Consider the following 15,336-nt stretch of genomic DNA (forward strand, 5'->3'; position numbering starts at 1 on the left):
TTCAACAGACTGTGAAATCTAGAAGACACAAACTTTTAGACATATATCACCTGCGCAATTGAATGAGGAAGCTTTCATTATACACCTAAACAGATCAATATCAAGCACTGAAACTGAAGCAGCAATTAAAAGTTTTTCAACAAAGAAAAGCCCAGGATCAGATGGATTCTCAGCTGAGTTCTAACAAACTTTTTAAAGAACTAATGTCAGTCCTTCTGAAAGCATTCCATGAAATAGAAAGGGAGAGAATGCGCCCAAATTTATTCTATAAAGTCAATATAACTCTCATACCACAACCAACAAAGGTACATCAAGGAAACAAAATGTTAGAACAATCTCCCTAATGAACATGGACACAAAAATCCTTAATAAAATATTATCGGCCAGGCATGGTGATGCATACCTATACCCCCAACAACTTGGAAGGCTGAAGCAGGACTGTGAATTCAAAATCAGCCTCAGTGACCTTGTGAGGCCCTAAGCAACTTTAGTGAGAACTTGTCTCAAAACTTAAAAAAAAAAAAAAAGGGGGGGTGCCAAGGATGTGACTCAGTGGATAAGCATACTTGGGTTCAATCTCTGGTACCAAAATATAAAATAAATATATATAATGAATCCAAAAAATAACACCAAGAAGACTTGGAACTGAAATACAGTGAAATACAAACTGACAAATTCTCTCAGCCACTCGTGTGGCTTGAGGTGTAGGTAATAACACCATGATGCTATCACAACTGCAAGCATTTTAAGTTCTATATTTCATGCCTCTAGGTTTACATACATTTTAATAGGCACATGAGGGGCTGGGGTTGTGGCTCAGTGGCACAGCACTTGCCTAACACATGTGAGGAACTGGGTTGGATCCTCAGTACCACATAAAAATAAATAAGGAAAAGACACATCAAGGAAAGAAAATTTTAGGCCAATATCCTTGACGAATATAGATGCAAAGATCCTTAACAAAATATTAGCAAACCGTATCCAAAAGCATAATAAGAAAATCATGCACCACAATCAAGTGGGGTTCATTCCTGGAATGCAAGGATGGTTTAACGTTCGTAAATCAATAAACGTAATCCATCATGTCAATAGACTTAAGGATAAGAATCATATGGTTATTTCAATTGACGCAGAAAAAGCATTTGACAAAGTACAACACCCCTTCATGCTCAAAACACTAGAAAAAATAGGGATAGCAGGAACATACCTGAACATTATTGTAAAGGCTATTTATGCTAAACCCATGGCCAACATCATTCTTAATGGAGAAAAACTGAAACCATTCCCTTTAAAAACGGGAACAAGACGGATGTCCTCTTTCACCACTTCTATTCAAGATTGTCCTCGAAACTCTAGCCAGAGCAATTAGGCAGACTAAAGAAATTAAAGGGATACAAATAGGAAAAGAGGAACTTAAGCTGTCACTATTTGCTGATGACAAGATTCTTTATATTTAGATGATCCAAAAAACTCCTCCAGAAAACTTCTAGACCTCATCAATGAATTCAGCAAAATAGCAGGCTATAAAATCAAGACGCATAAATCTACAGCATTTTTATACACAAGTGACGAAACAGCTGAAAGGGAAATGAGGAAAACAACTCCATTTGCAATAGCCTCAAAAAAAAAAAAAAAAAAATACTTGGGAATCAATCTAACCAAAGAGGTAAAAGATCTCTACAATGAAAACTACAAAACATTGAAGAAAGAAACTGAGGAAGACCTTAGAAGATGGATCTCCCATGTTCTTGGATAGGCAGAATTAATATTGTCAAAATGGCCATACTACCAAAAGTGCTATACAGATTCAATGCAATTTCAATTAAAATCCCAATGACGTACCTCACAGAAATAGAGCAAGCAATCATGAAATTCATCTGGAAGAATAAGAAACCCAGAATAGCTAAAGCAATCCTTAGCAGGAAGAATGAAGCAGGGGGTATTGCAATACCAGAACTTCAACTATACTACAAAGCAATAGTAACAAAAACAGCATGGTATTGGCACCAAAATAGACAGGTAGATCAATGGTACAGAGTAGAGGACACGGACACAAACCAAATAAATACGATTTTCTAATACTAGACAAAGGGGCCCAAAATATGCAATGGAGAAAAGATAGCCTCTTCAACAAATGGTACTGGGAAAACTGGAAATCCATATGCAACAGAATGAAACTAAACCCCTATCTCTCACCCTGCATAAAAATCAACTCACAATGGATCACGGACCTCGAAATCAGACCAGAGACCTTGCATCTTATAGAAGAAAAAGTAGGTCCACATCTTCACCTTGTTGGCTTAGGATCAGACTTCCTTAACAGGACTCCCATAGCACAAGAAATAAAAGCAAGAATCAATAACTGGGATAGATTCAAACTAAAAAGCTTTCTCTCAGCAAAGGAAACTATCAGCAATGTGAAGAGAGAGCCTACAGAGTGGGAGAATATCTTTGCCACTCATACTTCAGATACAGCACTGATTTCCAGAATATATAAAGAACTCAAAAAACTCTACACCAAGAATACAAATAACCCAATCAACAAATGGGCTAAGGAAATGAACAGACACTTCACAGAAGAAGATGTACAAGCAATCAACAGATATATGAGAAAATGTTCAACATCTCTAGTAATAAGAGAAATGCAAATCAAAACTACACTAAGATTCCATCTCACCCCAATTAGAATGGCGATTATCAAGAATACAAGCAACAACAGGTGTTGGAGAGGATGTGGGGAAAAAGGTACACTCATACATTGCTGGTTGGGCTGCAAGTTAGTGCAGCCACTCTGGAAAGCAGTGTGGAGATTCCTTAGAAAACTTGGAATGGACTTACCATTTGACCCAGCTATCCCACTCCTTGGCCTATACCCAAAGGACTTAAAATCAGCACCCTACAGAGATACAGCCACATCCATGTTCATAGCTGCTCAATTCACAATAGCCAGACTATGGAACCAAACTAGATGCCCTTCAATTGATGAATGGATAAAGAAACTGTGGTATATATATACAATGGAATATTACTCAGCTATAAATAATAATAAAATTATGGCATTTGCAGGCAAATGGATGAAATTGGAGAATATCATGTTAAGTGAGATAAGCCAATCTCAAAAATCCAAAAGAGGAATGATCTCACTGATAAGCGGATGATGACACTTAATGGGGGGGTGGGAGTGGGACAAGAATGGAGGAAGGAGGGACTGTATAGAGGGAAAAAAGAGGTGGGAGGGGTGGGGGGAAGGAAAAAATAACAGAATGAATCAAACATCATTATCCTATGTAAATGTATGATTATCCAAATGGTATGCTGTTACTCCATGTACAAACAGAAACATGTATCCCATTTGTTTACAATAAAAATAAATTTAAAAAACCAAAACAAACAAAAAATCCTTAGATTCATTCATGTTATGTTTGTTCCTAATTTTCATTCAATAGTTCGAGAGTTCATTCTTTTTTATTGTAGAATAATTTTCCATTGTATGAATATACAACAATTGCTTTAAACATTTGCCTGTTCATACATTTTGGGGTTGTTTCCAGATTTTATATATTACAAATGAAGTAGATATAAACATTAAAAAGTAAATAAGATATTGTGTCCATCTATGATCAAAAGTTTAAAAAATAGGCACATGATTCAGTGCTTGTACATAATGTTCTAAGCATATTTACATCTATTGAGTGTAATAAAGTTCATTACCACAGAGGTGTGAGGTAAGATTCCACTGGCCTTGAAGATCCCACATTCATACTATGTCACTGTGTCAGCCCAAGACTCTAACACGGAGCTGTTCCCCAAAAGTTCCCACTTTGTCTGCAGCTGTGTCGAGCAGCTCTGGGGCTGATCTATCAGGACCAGAACTCAGTACGTAACTCAAGACTGTCCTGCACTCTCTGGCAGGGTCAGCCTGACACCTCTCCTGCGCTGGCCTCAAGGCACTGCCACTACCACAGGGGCTCAAAAGACTGAAGATGACTGACCTGCTAGCCATCTACACCTCATCAGGGAGGCCATGAGAAACATCGTCTTCCAGATAGTTTGATCTGGACGATGGAGCAGATCACTGGTGGAACTGTACCCCTTCACCTTCCATTTCTGCAGGGACCAAAGTTGGAAGAGTATGAACTCAAGAGCGGGCAGGGCTTGTGAGCTCAGCTTCCTGTGCAAACTGACCCAGGGTGTCAGGCGAGCAGGCTGACTCCTGTCCTCCACATTTACAGCTAACACTTATCAGATACAGGCTTCCCATGTTTTAATTCCTCTGATCTCAAGAACCCTAGGAAGTATTACTTCTATTTTTTTCAGAGATGAAGAATAGAGGACAAATGAGAAAACAGTCAGTGCCAGATTTAAAACCCAGGTGAGTCAGCACCCAATCTTAAACCCAACCTCCTAACCAGTATGTTCTCCTGCCCCTGCAACCTCAAGGCACTGTCCATGACCTGGTCACCAGGGAGAAAGCAGCACTGCCTGCTCTGGGCAGGGCATGCATGCTGCAGACCCCTGAAAGCCACCCACTTATTGCAGCTCATCTGGATTCTGGCAGTACCTCCAAGATGATCTTGTCTTGCCTAAACTTTTGACCTCTCAGAGTTCAACCCAGGCCAAAAGCTCTAGTGTCGCTCTTACTGAAAGGCACCCATCCCACGTTCTCCAGAAACTGCAGTCCTGGCTGGCCCCCAGGTTTTCCACTTGGGCCTGTCTCCAGTTCACATCACTGCCGTCTCAGGAATCTCCCAGCACATGCGATCTCTGTGGCAGGTTTCTGACAGGGTGGACCACCTTCCAGCCACAGGTACAGGCTCACTTCTCTGTCTGGGTATGGCTAAAAAGCACAGGATGGGCTAAGACCAGTTACTGTTGCCAGGGCACTCTGAACGCTTCCCGGGGTGCCACAGAGGAAAGCACGGGTAAGAAGAACACTCGTCTCCCAGTTTCAGTGCCTGCCGGAGGAAGCCTGGCCTTCCTGAATGCCAGAGGGACCTGGGCAGGGCCTCCTCCTGCAGCAGGGTCAGTCTCCTCTTGAAACCCAACACTGTCTTGAAGTATAGGTTGAAGCTAGGCTAACCAAGGAGGAACAGCTATTGAACACAGGCAGGTGGCCCAGGAGGGCCATGGGGTGAGATCAACTCTAAAGGCCTAGGATTGGCTGAAAGTCAAAAGTTGAGGCAACAGGGAACTTTTCAGTCTTGAGAAAAAGACTGGAGTCTTGATTTTCAAGTAATGCCACCCCCAGAGGACACACTAGAAATTCAAGGAGCTCCTGCTCATCATGAGTATGTCCTGCTCCTAGAAAGTTAACACTGACAACACAAAGGTATGTCACATAACAACATCTTCTAGTCTTTTCCAACATTCGTGTAGACATAAAAAAAACTTTAGTCATTTGCACCTGGAGGCTAACTGTACTTTGCACCAACTATTTTTTGCTCATTTTAAATATAGTGTGTTTTCCAGGAATGCAAGTAAATTGAGGGAAGAGTATACATGTTTTACTGTGAAGATTACAAAAAAATGCAAAAAAAAAAAAAAAAAAAAAAAACCCCACTCGAGCAATGCCGTCACAGAAGACGAGTGGGCCATGCAACCCGACCTGCATGCATAGCCGTCCCAGTCGCAGTGACTCACAGGCACGAGCACCTAACCCCTTCGTCATCATTTGGTAGGTGACCTTAAGATAAAAAAGTCTTCAACGGAGGAGACTGGGACTAATTCAGTTACACTTAAAAGCCAAAGGATTCCTGATGCCCCAAGTGTGGCCCCTAGAGTAGGCTGGAGAAGGGCAGTAGCCAGGCAAGAGGCTGGGCCAGAGAATAAGGAGAGGGGTCCTGCTCCAGGGAGCAGCCCACGCAGGGTCTGTCACATGCACTGGAGTGGGAAATGGTAGGGTCCACCATGCAGAGAGCAGCACCCACCGGGCTTCTGAGCTGGTTATCCGGTTTCTCATAGACGAGGCCTGTGATATCCAGCCCCAAGGTCACTGACGTGCTGCCATGCAGACACCAACATCCAGTTGGGGGACAAGGATGGAATGAAGATCCAAGTGCCTTTGGAAAGGTTTCCAGATCCAGGATGTGAGGTGGGAGCTGGACTGGAGATAAAGGGGTTGGGGAGTGATGAGAAGTTTGATGGAAAGAGCATGTAAAGGTGCAGAAATTTTAACTGGGAGCATTGTGGCCAGTTTCTTTTCTTTGGATTAATGGCTTCCTCATCTTTAACACGAGGTTTGGCCAAGTCTCCAAGACTTAGAAAGACTGCAACTTGTTAAAAATGACAAAACTAATTCTTAACAGCCAGCATGTAGGCTTTTGTACTCAAATCTCTCAACTAGCTGTACCGGGTCTCAGAGACAATCTAAGTATTTCTGAAACCACAGCTGCTATACATTTGTGAACCATGCAATCAGTTTAGTAGTCAACCCGCTTTTTAATAAAACAGAAAGGACCAGTTTTAAAACTTTCAATGCGTGTCATAGGTAGTGAGCGTGATTACCGTTTCATGACGTTTGCTTCCGTTATACACATCCTTCCAGGGGCTGGTTCTCATGAACCTAATGGGGGATTAAGAAGCCATGGCCCAGGCAGCACCCCTGTTAGGAATAATAAAGCTTGAGGGAGCTTCTCTTTGCTTTGTCAGTCTCCATGTCCCAAAAGATAGCCAAAGACAACCAAAGGCACTGTCTGATACCTCCCCGACCGCTTCCTTATTCTGAATGTTTGAGTGTGCCAGACTCTGTTCTCTGTGCCTGGTACTAGCTTTGCTGAATCCTCTCTGCACTGAGCTGGGTATTCTTGGCCTTATTTTACAGAGGAGGAAACTGACACAGAAAGTTTAGGTGGTTGGCCAGTTACATGGAATGAAGGAGCTGGCGTCTGGGTTCATGAACCCCATGATGCGCTTCGGCTCTGAGAACTTCCTTCCTGGACCAGTCAGCAGAGGATCCTCTTGCATACCACATCGCGGGGGTCACCTGAGCAGCAGCCAGGATGATCTTGCCCTCAGGTGCGAAAACAGGTCCCTGCAAGTCTCCCACTCTCCATCCAGCAATAAGCCAGAGCCTCCGACCTCTACATGGAATGCTTCCATCCTGAACTCGCACACATCTTCAAGACACCCTGTGACCATCCCAACTGAGGTGCCATGTCCATCAAGCTCCACCCTGGTAATCTTGAGAGCTTGTTTGGAGGTTCTAGCAGGGGAGCGCAGCTACTCGTACACCCTTGATGGAAGAACGGTCCTCCTCTGTTGGGGAAGGTCGTCCTCTTCGAGCACGCAGCTTCGGAAGGGACGCACATGGAGCGGTGAGGGAGGAAGGGAACACCTGCCTAGCCAGCCAGATCAGCCGAATCAACCCTGGTGATCAATGGGGTGAAAGATGTCGCAGCCAGATCACCCTAATATCCATACCCTGGTAATCTTTATCTCATCCCTACCTGGTATCAGATTATTTATGTTCATGGGACTGTCTCCCCTGCTAGAAGGTGTAAGGGCCGAGAAGGTGAGCATTTAGTCTATGAAGTATCATACTGCCAGCTTCCAGAACAATGACTGGCACACAAGAGAAACCCAAGAAATATTTGTTATTGAATGAACAAAGGAGGCTCTTCAAAGTGACTGAATCAAAAACAAAACTAAACCCCCTCCCTCCCCTTCAACATAGCAATTAACTGCCACCGATTTTTCCAATATTCAAACCATTCATGTACACCCTCAAAATAGAATGGTGTAAGTTTTTCAGGTTTTTAGTGGTGAAAACAAGAGGGGTCCTCACAAATGAGCTGGTAAGTTTGAGACAGCAACAAAGCTCACAAGGAGCTCAGCTAGCTGCACAGGGCTCCCTCTGGTCTGTGCATTCATTCCACTTTTTTGGTAATCCTTGCTCATCTGAGTCTACGGGAACTAAAAGCACAGTGAGCCCAGCAGGAAAATGACATGGTTTTAAAGTAAAATCTCCAACTTGAGAACTTAGTATGTACCAGATTTTATACAGCCTATAAAATACAGAAGGGCGATGTGGGCTTGCCTCCAAGGCTTGTTCTATGTAAGGATGGGAGGCGAACCTCACCCACAGAGTCTAAGAGTACAAGGAAAGAGAAGTCAGTGGCACAAGCCATTGCAAGCACAGTGTTCCACCTGTTAAAGAAGGAAGGCAGGAGGAGGTGAAGGAGGTGGAGACAAAGAGCCCAATGAGGTGCAGCCTTTCTCGATGCTGACCCTGGTCCTGAGACTGACCTCATGAGCCTGGCACCTAGCTGCGGGGTGAGCGAAAGGACAGATGCCTCTGCCCACCGGAGAAGAGAAGAATCTGCATCCGTAAACACAATCTTCCTTTTGCTATAGAAGCTACAGAGGATGTTCTGTCTGGGGTGGCAAAGGAAGTCCAGAGCATGAGGTGTTCTGGAGACAACAGAGGGGACTAGAGTCTGCTGTTGTTAACTGGGGCTTGGTGCACGCAAGAAAGGTGTCCTTAAACTCCTATCTCTTCCATGCTCCCTACTATATACTTCTTAAGTCTCGGATTTGGGTCAGCTCTGTCAGCTCTTACTGAGACTGTAAAAGACAAGAGGTTTTGTGCTCCTAGGGAAAAGACCCATGGGCTTGGTGAGGCCTCCTTAGTAGAAAAAAATGCCCACCACTCATCCTAATGATAGGTGATGCTTCAAAAGAACAGTCTGCGGAAAAACTCTCGATTGCTTATCGCACATGCTCTTCCCTTAGGAAATGCCCATCAGACTGGAGGAAAAGGAGACATTGCAAATAAATTCAGATGTTTTATTCTGTAAAGCACATATGCACATACGTCAAACACAGAAAATTAACCAGGGAGTTGAATGCCATAACAGATCAGCTTCTGACCATCATGCAGAAAGGTAAGTGAAATGGATCCGCTGGCCCTCATAACCCCAGTGCCTGCAGGAGGGCTGAAAAACCAGGATGCTGAATTCTTACACACCGCCAAAGAAAACACAGCAGAAACAGCAGATTCCTAACGATGAGAAAACTTACAAATAGAATCAAAACTGATTCGAGTCATACAGTGGCAGGACAAGGGAAAGGAAAGAGATCAATATGATCTGAAACAACCATTTTAACAGTAAGCTGCTGACCTCTGAATGGACCTCCAGTCCAAGATGCCCGAGGACAAGCCAGTGTTGCTGCCTCTGAATGGCAAAAGGGCCCCGTCTACAGCCCCTTCTAGTCCTAAGGTCCACTAGCAAGAGAAAGCTGAGGACTGGGCCTGGAACACATGTGCCCAAACAGTAACAGGTCCCCGGGACTTCCTACAGGTATGGGAAAGGCTCTTAGGTCCTAGGCCCCTTCACCCAGGGCCCAGAGCCTCTCCTCTTCCCACCCTTCCTTCATACACCTGCCTGTGTGTCTTTGAATCTTCAAGAATCACCTGCTAGGGTGAATGCTGGATTGTAAAGGTATGTCCTGGCCTCAGGACAAGACAGTGTCCAAGCATTTTGGCACTTCCTCTCCCCATGCCTAATAGTGTTCCTCCCCTGGTAACAGATTCCAGCATTCCCTGTAATTAAAACAAGGGTGATTAATATTAGCAACAAGCTGGATGGAACAAACCAGTGAAACTGACCTTTTTTCACTTGTCTTTTTCCTTCTTTATCACTCTGCCAGTTATGAGTCTATCCCTGTAACTCCCCTTCATAGGGATTCCATTCATTCAATAGCAGTTTAATCTAAAATATGATGGTCCTATGATACTGACATTTCTAAAGGCCTAGCCAAATGGCTCTTTCTCAATCTTGTCTCATACAGTTTCAAAGTCTCTCAAGAAAAAACTACATTAACAAGTTAGTCATGCATCATGTAAGCAACTCACATCATACCAAAAAAAAAAAAAAAAAAACGAAAAACAAAAAACTGGGTAGACAAGAACTGTTACTGTGCTTGAAATGTACTAAAAAGGAAAAAAAAAAAGAAAGGAATACTAACACATCAAGTAGCTACAATGATTATTTTTTAACAATCTCAATAATAGCCCACAACTGTTTTCCATTCAAAAGGCCCTGGGATAAATTGTTCTGGGTCAATAAACTTCAGACTGCAGGAACTAATTCTAACATAGAACAGACCTCAGACCTAGAGTGAAGGGAAAGAAGGGCTGACGGTCCTGGCCAAGGTTCTAACTGCCCTCCTGCTCTGACCCTGCCTAGGAGGACACACAAGTCACCAACAATGAGTTATTAAGGCAGAGCTGCTGAGAAACAGCAGCAACACAGCCAATGAGAACTGGAGAAGAGGACGCACACTGCTGTCTAAATGGAGGAGGACCAGAGGGCACAAGGGCAGAGGAAACAGGGAAGCAAGCAATTCCGGTCCTCCGTGATCAACAGCAAGTCAGAACTGCGCCCTCCACAATTCACAGGCAGCATTCTCACGATCTAGTAGTCGCCTTTCTCCTCCCAAAGATGTGTTAGTGTCATAGAAATAAATGGAAATTAAAAATCAATCTCATTTCAAAAAACAAAACAAAACAAGAATCCTTTCATGACCATTACATCAGGAGCCATTCTCTCTTCCCGCACCACGATCTGCATGCCAGGAAGCAGAGCTGTTACTCCACTCTAGGACCTCTTACTGAATTTGTTAGCTATTTGGGTGAGGAAGCTGCTTTAACTTTTATGCAAAGGGAAGGAGCAACAAAGGAAAAGAGAGAGTAGAACATTCTGTGCCAACTCAAAACAAGATTCCTCACCATCCATGTGGAAAATGAAACTTAGATTTTTTTACCATATAGGTGACTTTTAAATATTGAACTTTTTACTCAGGATAAAAGCACAAGTCTGTCCTAACTAGAGTAGTATTAAAATGTGACTATTTTATTTTTTTCTTAAAAACAAAAACAAAAACATAGATAGGTATGCTTCCTTGCAAGCAAAATGAAGTAAAAGGTATCATTGTTGTTACTATGATTATTAAGCCACAGACACACAAAATCCACAAAATGGATTGGTGGCTTTGGAAATGCAGTATCATATCAAAGGTGCAGACTGTTCCAAACGTTCTGTACACATTGGGCTGAAACAAGAACCAAAGCAAGCCTCACCCACCGGCAGTGAGCTGCCTGTGACCTTGGTTAAAAACACCAGGGCCTGCCGCCCTGCAGCAGGATGGACACGCTCTCTCTAGTGCTATGCATGTCTACCCAAGTCCACAGGCCCCCAGGTGAGGCTGAAGGGTTCACGCTGCACCCAGGGCCAAGCACGTGCATCATGAACCGATTTCTGAATAGATCTTTATAAATATGTACAAATCAGTTACAGGCACTTGAAATGTCTTTGGCTGGAATAACCCAACGCTGCAAGATCATGTATTCACAGAGTGGCCAGGCCCTGGCTGGGTTCAGCAGGCAATCATTACGGTTCTCAGTCTCTCTCAGAAACAGGGAGCTGTGGGATCAGGCTTCAGCCAAAGCCACCTAGAAGAGAGCAAGACAAACAATCCAGTCCAACATCGAGGCACCTGAGGACTCCAGCAACCTACTAGAGACCAGGGGTCACACTGACTGCACACACTGATCAGGCAAGGGAATTATTCAATCCTTTAGAATACAATCTGGACAGGATTACTAGAAATCTAAGGTCCTCTGCAAGAAGCAGCTGACCCTGTGGAACCACTGTGCTGAGACAGTTGGGTTTCCCATGCTTGACAGGAGCGAAGGAAAGCAGCCTATTTGATCAGTGGTTCTCCAAGGGGGTTCCAGAGCAAGTACACAGTGGGCACCTCTGGACAGCTAAGGAGCCTAGGTCTGTATTACCACAGTTGAGGTAAGGTAAAGACTACTTGTAATGAAAAGTCAGGGACGGATTTCTTTGGAGGAATGGCACTGCTCACAATAAATGGGGTAAGAACTGGGAATTTCCAAATACAGAATACCCTCCAGCAAAATGTTGGGACAGACTCCGTTCACGGCTCACCTACCTTCTCGGAACAAAATTCGGGATTGCTCTGACGCAATTTGCTGGGTCTGCCTTTGATAACAGCATAGCAAAACATGGTTATCACCATCACAAACAGGAAATAACTGGTGTGCATGAGATGCAAATTTATTAAAGAGCGGTCATCCTAAATAAACAAGAAAAAAAAAATCAGAATGTCTGCATTAGTTCTGAATAACTACTAGTGAGTTTCTGGATCTGGGATTCCCAGCCTCCAGACTGGTATCAGTCTCAATCTCAAGCTGAAACAGGCCTGTCTTGCCATGGCAACACCACAGCTGGCTCCTACTAAGTGAAGGCACAGTGCTCTTCAGCAGTGTGCTACCTGCTCCTTCTTCTGCCCTGGCCTCTGTACGCCCTACACTACCCACACTGCCTCCCCAGGCCTCCTCCCTGGGGAGGCCCAACACCTGTCTTTAGCCCCACTTTTCTCTTCTTCCGCCAGGTTGAAGGCTCACAGCCTGAGCCCACATTCCTGACTCCCTGCTATCTGCCCGTCCGGAAGGCCTCAGCACTTCACCTCCCCAGAGACAGCTTCCTTCCCTCTGCACTCTCCCATTTCCATGAGTTCCTTGCTGAACATGTTGAGGTGTGTTGGGTTCTTTCCTCAGCAACCTCCCATATGAAATCTATCACCAGGCCCTGCTGTTTGTGGGAGAAACCCAAACATGCTACCATTCCTTTTCCTTCCCATTTGTGTGTCCCAGGTGGCAGACCAATCTGCTTAATGCACTGCTTTACGAGTCCCCTGCAGCCCCAGGAGAAAGGCTGAATGCCTTGGCTAGGCAGCAAGGGCTTTCTGGAACCTGGCCCCTGCCCACCCCAGCTGCATCTCCTCTGCTCAATCCTGGAAGTCCCTGGCCTACCAACTCCCACAACTTGATAAAAATGAGTCATAGAGGCCAGGTGTGGTGGTGCACAGCTGTAATCCCAGTGATTTAGGAGGCTGAGGCAGGAGGATGGCAAGTTCCAGGCCAGCCTGGGCAACTTAGTAAGGCCCTGTCTCAAAATATAAAAGTAAAAAGGGGCTGGAGTTCAAACCCTACTGCCACACTCATGCACAAACAAGAGTCACAGAAAAGGGAAAGGGCCAGCTGAAAAGAGAAAACCCCACCTGACACCTGAGAACAGCAGCGCAGCCTTTGCAAGGAGAAAGCTGGCACGGCTCCTTCTAGACCACACATCAGGGCTTTCTTGTCCTTTCCTCCTCAAGTCAGATCTACTCAGACTGCAACTCCTAGCCTGAGACTTGTGTCCTCCTCCAAGGGCTACTTTTCTAAATTTCAAACAGCAGTACCTACTGCTCCTGTTGACACTGACCAAATACTCTGTGAATGGCTGTGGGTAACACTGAGACCATACAAGCACCCCCTGCAACCCCTACAGGTTACACAGACAATAGCTGCTGGGCAAAATAGTAAATGAAGAAAATGATCAAATTTTTCTTATCCAAAAGGGTAGCCTGTTTTTCCAAGTCTCCGTTACTCCACCCAGGCCAACCTCAGCTGCAAATCTAGAGTGGCAAGGACTAAGATCGCCCTAGGAAGTACCCAGGGCCTACACCCCGTTCCAGGACACACACGCACACACATTCTGAGCACTTACATCTGGAACAATAACTGTAAGCTTGGGATTCAAAGCATGATAGACTTTTCCGATGGCTCCCTTGTAACACCAGAAGGGATTGTAATCCTGAGCGTACTTCGTGTTGGCATCCCTGGCTGTCGTGAAGATCTTGTACCACAGTGTGGCATTGCTGTACGTGTCAGGAATGCAGTGCGGCGGCTGTCTGCAGGCGGAAGGAAAAACCGTCAGCGACCCGAGACTCCCCCTCGGCCGCTCTCGCTGCACGGGGCAGGTTCCACATGACACACACAGGAAGAATATACGTGCTTCTCTGGGATGAACACACCGTATTTTTAGTCTGAGGGTCTTATTTTTTTAAATAAACACATAACAGGAAACATAGAGGCATCTGACCTCTGGGTACTGAGTAGTGGGGTCTTCCTTCAGAATCCAACCCTCTGTCATCTCACATCTGACGTGGCCACTAATGCTCCTTTTAAGCCTACCTTTCAAATTACCTAAATTCATAGTTACAACTCGAAGCTTTACATACAAACTTCTGCATCAGGCATTATTCACACTTATCTACTCTCACAGTGCAAACCTCCAAATGTCTAAAATAGATAAATTCCAGGACAATTCCTCCGGGGCTCAGCACAGAACTCTTGCGAGTAGAATTTACTTGTGTATCTCACATATTTCTTTATAGATCATTATCTCCTTTACAGAGAGAGGTAAAAAAGTCCAAAATAGAACACCTTAAACATAAAGTGACACTGCTTCTCAGAAAACTGAAGCAGGTTTCAGAAGTAAACATCTGTGCAATAGAAATCAAGGCTCAATTTGCACTCAGATCTGTGGACTGGGAGGTGAACATGTCTCCCTGCTGGCAGCCCCTCAGGCCCTCTGCTGCACCTTGCTGCTTCTACTCTGGCAGGGAAGGCACCTAAGAACCCCCACCCACCACTCGTCTTCACTGCATGGTGCACCTACCTTTCTGGTATTTTTATGTGGAAATCCTACCTTGAGAATTCCAGATCAAACTTAGGTAATCCTGCAGCCAGTTCTGGACAAGATAACTCCACAGAGCAGGACAACCAGCCACAGTGAGAACACACTGCTGGAGCTGCCCCCCCATAATGTGGACCTCCTCACGCTGATTGGCAGGGGCAGAGACACTTACACGGTCACAGGGAACACCCCTGGGGCGGCTGTGAGGGTCATACAGGCTGTGAACACCACCTGCTCACAGTGGCCATGAAGGGCACAGTCATCTGAGCTCCAAGCTGCAGGCAGGGTAAAGGTGATGTTTATCTCCTCATGGGCTTCCCTGCCTGTGAAAGACAGACCATTTTTTTTGGTAAATAAAGGAAAGAATTTATATATTCTTCGCTGGGATTCAGGCAAGTCCTGAATACAAAGCTACCCACCCAGTAATCACCTGTCACCTGCCTTTGTGGGAATAGTCCTGATCACAAGCATGAGGACTGTTCAACTAGCAGAGATACCAATGGCACATAGAGAGAAGCCACTTTTCACTCAGGGCCTGGGATGCAACAAGAGCCTCTGCACTGGAGAGCTGGGCTAGAGGATTTGTGCTACTGTTCTAGACTCTGTACAGCACACAGCATTCTCAACCTGCTTCTGGATGTATTACTTCTAAGTTACAATTATCCCATGAATGTGACCAAAGAAGGGTTAATGCTCCCATTCTACATACAGAGGTCTATTGGATTTAAGAAAGATATTGGGACTAATTAGTGATAAAGCTTAAACTAAAACCATGGAGTTCTACACC

The 15,336-nt window shown here is 44.7% G+C and overlaps 1 protein-coding gene across 1 annotated transcript in view; it reads right to left on the reverse strand.

The window, feature by feature from the left end:
- Positions 1-8,770: 8,770 nt before the first annotated feature.
- TMEM248 (transmembrane protein 248) overlaps positions 8,771-15,336 on the reverse strand; it is a 30,394-nt gene continuing 23,828 nt past the window's right edge. Inside the window, 4 exon segments of the mRNA XM_079120220.1 lie at positions 8,771-11,452; positions 11,956-12,099; positions 13,578-13,761; positions 14,722-14,872. Of these exon segments, the coding sequence (XP_078976346.1) occupies positions 11,432-11,452; positions 11,956-12,099; positions 13,578-13,761; positions 14,722-14,872 (500 nt within the window). The 3' untranslated portion in view covers positions 8,771-11,431.

This window comes from Sciurus vulgaris, assembly GCF_902686455.1.
Source record: "Sciurus vulgaris genome assembly, chromosome: 18".
In the NCBI taxonomy this organism is placed as follows: Eukaryota; Metazoa; Chordata; class Mammalia; order Rodentia; family Sciuridae; genus Sciurus; species Sciurus vulgaris.